At 28.3% G+C, this 4,804-nt stretch overlaps 2 protein-coding genes across 2 annotated transcripts; both read right to left on the reverse strand.

Moving 5' to 3' along the window:
* Window positions 1-325: 325 nt before the first annotated feature.
* Window positions 326-2,103, reverse strand: LOC136074804 (uncharacterized). The gene is made up of 4 exons (XM_065787083.1): window positions 1,782-2,103; window positions 1,487-1,645; window positions 887-1,079; window positions 326-710 (listed from the first exon to the last, which is right to left on the reverse strand). The coding sequence occupies exons 1-4, from the start codon at window positions 2,055-2,057 to the stop codon at window positions 403-405; spliced, it is 936 nt and encodes a 311-aa protein (XP_065643155.1). The 5' UTR covers window positions 2,058-2,103; the 3' UTR covers window positions 326-402.
* A 92-nt stretch (window positions 2,104-2,195) lies between these two features.
* LOC136074170 (uncharacterized) lies at window positions 2,196-4,301 on the reverse strand. The gene is made up of 6 exons (XM_065786475.1): window positions 3,951-4,301; window positions 3,519-3,811; window positions 3,141-3,353; window positions 2,788-3,027; window positions 2,559-2,635; window positions 2,196-2,410 (listed from the first exon to the last, which is right to left on the reverse strand). Exons 1-6 carry the CDS (start codon window positions 4,239-4,241, stop codon window positions 2,196-2,198), a joined length of 1,329 nt encoding a protein of 442 aa, XP_065642547.1. The 5' UTR covers window positions 4,242-4,301.
* Between the last annotated feature and the right edge of the window lie 503 nt (window positions 4,302-4,804).

The following is a 4,804-nucleotide window of genomic DNA, read 5'->3' on the forward strand; positions in this document are numbered from 1 at the left end:
CGAAGCTCTCAGTATTTATAGAATGTTCAAAGGAAATTAAATATCTGACTTATCCAGGTCTGAATTTAAGGGGTTCGACTTATCCAGGGTCTGAATTTAAGGGGTTCTACGGTAGTTTCTACTGATAATACATTTCTTATGCACAATGCTACCTTATAAACTATTTGATTATAAATCCGGGAAATTTTCAACAGCAGTATTAATTATATCAATATATACTTCCATACTATAAAACTTAAAGTACAATTATTTTTTTTTAGTTTTCGGTAATGGTGCAGAATAGGGAGCCATTATTATTATTTTTAAATAATAATACATTTCTGAATTATATACTCCTTAGAAAACCTTTTTTTTAAAAGATTGGATTTTCAATACAAATTTGTATACAATAAAATTTAAGATCTAAACATTTTTTTTTCTTTTTTTTATTTCTGGTTTCATAGCTTTAGCTTTCGGATGGTTTCTGAGATAATGTTCTTTCAGCGTGCTTTTTAAACGACTACAGCTTTTCATATGCCAAAACAAACGATTAAGGGTGTTAAATTCGGCATGTAAACTTTCGCCGCCTTGTTCCCCATAAACGCCAATGCCTAATCCCCATTTCTGAATAAATTGAATTACATGGGATTCAAGCAAATGCATCTTTGGAGTTACAGATGCACTTGGCCAAGTCAACCGATAATACTCCATAAGCGTACGGATTGCTAAGTCTAAAATTAAATAATTTGAGTACTGAAAATCTTTTACACAACTTCCTTTAAATATACTAATCAAATATCTACCTAAAAGCAATCAAGACAATCATGCTCGTTTGCAAAATTTACTTTTCAATAAGCTCAAAAATGTGTTAAACTCAATCATCAATCTGCTTAAAAAGAAAACCTACCTAATTCTTGAATATCATTCTCTTGAAAAGATTGCGAGCTGTTCATGAGCTTATGACATTTTGAATAATAATGAAATAACTGCCTAAAATTCTGGCTCACTTTAACAGATAATAAATGAATATCGGTGCCAATAAAACCAAGAGTTGAGATTAGTTTTGGAATGGAATTGCACAAATCTAACAATGGCTGAGGCTAAAAAAATATTTATAAAATTAAATAATTTTTCAATATTTTACAATAACAAAAAAAACACTTTTGCATGAGATTAAACTGATTTCTGCGGATTTTTGATCAATTCTAATAACTTTTGTTTTTGTCGACAAGCATTAGTTTTTTTCTTGCAATAACCAATATACTTTTTCTGCTTAATTGTAGTGGATGTAATAAGCAGGGGTGTCTCTAATCCCTCTAATTTGCGAGGATCGGGTAGTTCAAAACAAAAAATTAGAAAAAATTAAAGGTTTTATATGAACAATTCGAAAGCCACTTTAGGATTTTTCCCAGTGACCTAATGTTTTTCAATTGCTGCTTTTCAGAACAACTGTTCCTAATAAAAAAACACATAAAAATATAAATAATATATACTATTAAATAAAAACCTTAAGCATTATGTGAACATGGTTTCCAACAAAGCATTTTCCATGATAAGCCTGTCTTTCTACTTTATTAGCCTTCAACACTTCATCAAGTTGCTGAATGCAGGGACCTGAAGTTTTATCAAGTACGTTTGCTTCATTTAATGAACTTAATTCTTTTATCTAGAAAAATATATATTTAAAGTTTTAAAATATAAGCATACATATATAAATTTTTAATAACATTTTTATTTAACAAAAATTTCATTTTAAACTTAATTAAACATTTTTGAAAACATAGTTTCATAATAATAAATACCTTGTCGTTTTTTATTAAATCATAGTAAACTATTCTTGGTGTATATATGTTCCTAATTTCTTCTGTTTTATCTGGCTCACATATAACCTTTAGAGAAATTGTGTCTTGTAGAAGTGCAATTTTATTGTCACAGTCTTCAATAACACATTTTACAAAATTGGATTGAACATGCATGTTAACATATTTGTCAAAATCAGCTTTACCAATTATATTATTCTTTAAAGCAAGTTCTCCAGCAAGCTTTATATCTATTAAGTGGCATTCGTCTTCAAACATGTTGAAAAACTTTAAATAGGTACCCAAAGATATATGTAAAGCAGGTACAGCAAACTAACAAAATTTCAAAGGTTTATTAGACTACCAATACTAAACTCATGATTGAACCAAAAAAGATTAAAAAACAGAAGTGCTAAATTATATTACCTGGTCTAGAGGAATATTAAATAAAGTTTCATTAATCACATTGTTGAATAATTTAGCATTTTTCAAATTTCCTCTATTACTTTGAAAACGATGAAAGTCATTGTTTAAGGAGTTTAAAGACCTTTGTGAAACAACATGCTCTCTACATAATGGAGCTAGTTGGACATCTTTTTTGGTGATGTCACAAAAAAGACAGCAATGCCGACCTATGCATAACAGAAATGGTATCAGTATAGTAAGGTTTTCATTGATTTTTAATGTTTTTAAAGTCCTTAAGTTTTCTTGATAAGATTTATTTACTTTCTAAAAAAAATGGTTTTTTGTATAAGTGTAATAAAAGCAGAGCAAACTTACCAATAGCTCCTGTAACTCCATATACGCTGCAAAGAAAATCATAATCACCAAACATAAAGACACGAACATTGCAATTTCTAAATATTAATAACTGATAAATAACAATTGAATTGTTAATTATCAGTTATTAATATTTAGAGAAGCATAAAAAAATAACAATTTAAATAAATAAAAAGATTATAATTTTGTATAAACTATAATTGCTTTTATCATTGGCATTATAACTTACTGCCATATCATGTTTTGTATCTCATCAACTTGCAATGTGTAACGAGACAGTCCTACTATAAGGTTAGTTCGATAGTCTTTGGCTTCAAATGTGCTGAACACAATACTATTTGATTTTGAGTTTGGTTGATCTTGGTTAACTATTTGATAACTCATTTTAAATGAACCACCTCCATAATCTCCACCAATTTTTATGTGGATTTCATCACACTTTATTCCATTTTGTTTTATTAACCTGAAACTTAAAATTAAAAAAAAAACAATAAAAAAAGAATAATAGCTTCGACTCTTTATATGTTTAAGTAAAAAATATATTAAACTTTATAACCTTTGCAAATATATTAAACTTTATACCTTTGAAGAACATTTAGCCGGTTTTCAATATTTGAAGGTAGATTTTCTATGTATGCCCAGGGAGCATGTTTGATTTCAAGAGTAGACTTATTATTTTCATTTTGAAATGTAAAATTCTCATCCAACACAATAAGATCATTACCTGCCCAGGTATTTGCAACAACTCTTTGTTTACTGTTAGAAGCTGTCTGGACATTTCTTGAATTCAACCATCTACAATATTTTGTAAGTAAACTTTTTCCTCAAATTAATTTTTTTTATTATAAAAGCATTAATAAGACATTATTAAAAATTCACTTTAACACATCTTTACATACATTTATGTGTAAACTTTTTTAATAATTGAAATTTCTTTAACTAATTGAAAAAATATTTTACCTAGACATTGTTTTTAGTTTATTCCATGGTATCCCCACATCAACTTTAAAGGCAACCAATTCTTCTGCAGAAAATTCAACAACTCCAACGTTAGCATTTTCCAAAATTTTTCTCTTTTGATTATAATCAAATGATTTTAGCATAACTGCAGTTTGCATTACTTGTGAATCTTTAGAAATTCCAATCTGATGACTAACCTCCTCCATTAGAAGTCTGTTTCTTTTTTTAAGCGTACTTGTACTGCATGATGCACTTTCCTTGTAAGCTTTAGGTGTTACAGTTAAGCAAAGAGGCTTTAAAAAAAGTATATATTTATACATTAAAAATATCATAACAATAATCTATATTATTATGTTTATTTTAAACTTTAGACTAATTCATTTTTTCCTTAAAATTTTGCATAACGAATTTAATTTTTTTTTGAATACTTACTCTTGGCCCACCAGATGGAAATTCTATTGTAGTTGTTTTCGAATGCTCAAGTTTGTGCTTAATGACCTGCACGACTGCAGTTTCAATATTTCGAGAGATATCACTTGATTTATTGACTTTATAGAAATCATCAATGATTGTACTATGCTCTCTCTTTAAATGATCGTTTTGGCAATCATGACATTCATATTTGTCTTTAAAAAGATTTTTTTTTTCACAAAATTTGCATGCTATATATGAATGTTTTATCATTTCTGATACATGCACAGAACTGCAAAGGTTATTAACCATGATATAGGTTGAACATATAGGACATTTTGCTTCATTTTCTAGTTTACCTTTAATAAGCAATGCAATGCATCAGCTACAAAAAGAATGCTGACAATCTTTAATCATAACTGGTTGATGCATTATTTTTTCACAAACTTTACAAATACATAATGTTAAATGAGGATTAAGCTCAAGATTTAATTCAGAATACTGATCTTGGTTCAAAGGTAAGGGTAAGGACTTTAGAAACAGATTAAAGTTTATTTGCGTCCATCTTTTAAATGCTCCTGGTCTTCCTACATTTGGCTTTGGTTTTCGACCAGCTTTACCAAATACACAATTACACTCATTTGCTTGACATTTTAACCAAATTTTTGGTATAACATTGAAAGTTTTATTACCTCGGTTTTCATAATTCACCATAGTTGCATTGCATTTCAAACACATTTGTGCTGGATGAACATCTAAACAATCTTCAGCAATATTTATTTTAAAAATATTATAAATTCTATCACGCCTACTGATGGTTTTTATAGAGTCTTTTCCAGTCAAATTTCCACAAATTCTGCATACTCTCAGTAATT

This window comes from Hydra vulgaris, chromosome 01 (genome assembly GCF_038396675.1).
Source record: "Hydra vulgaris chromosome 01, alternate assembly HydraT2T_AEP".
NCBI lineage: Eukaryota > Metazoa > Cnidaria > Hydrozoa > Anthoathecata > Hydridae > Hydra > Hydra vulgaris.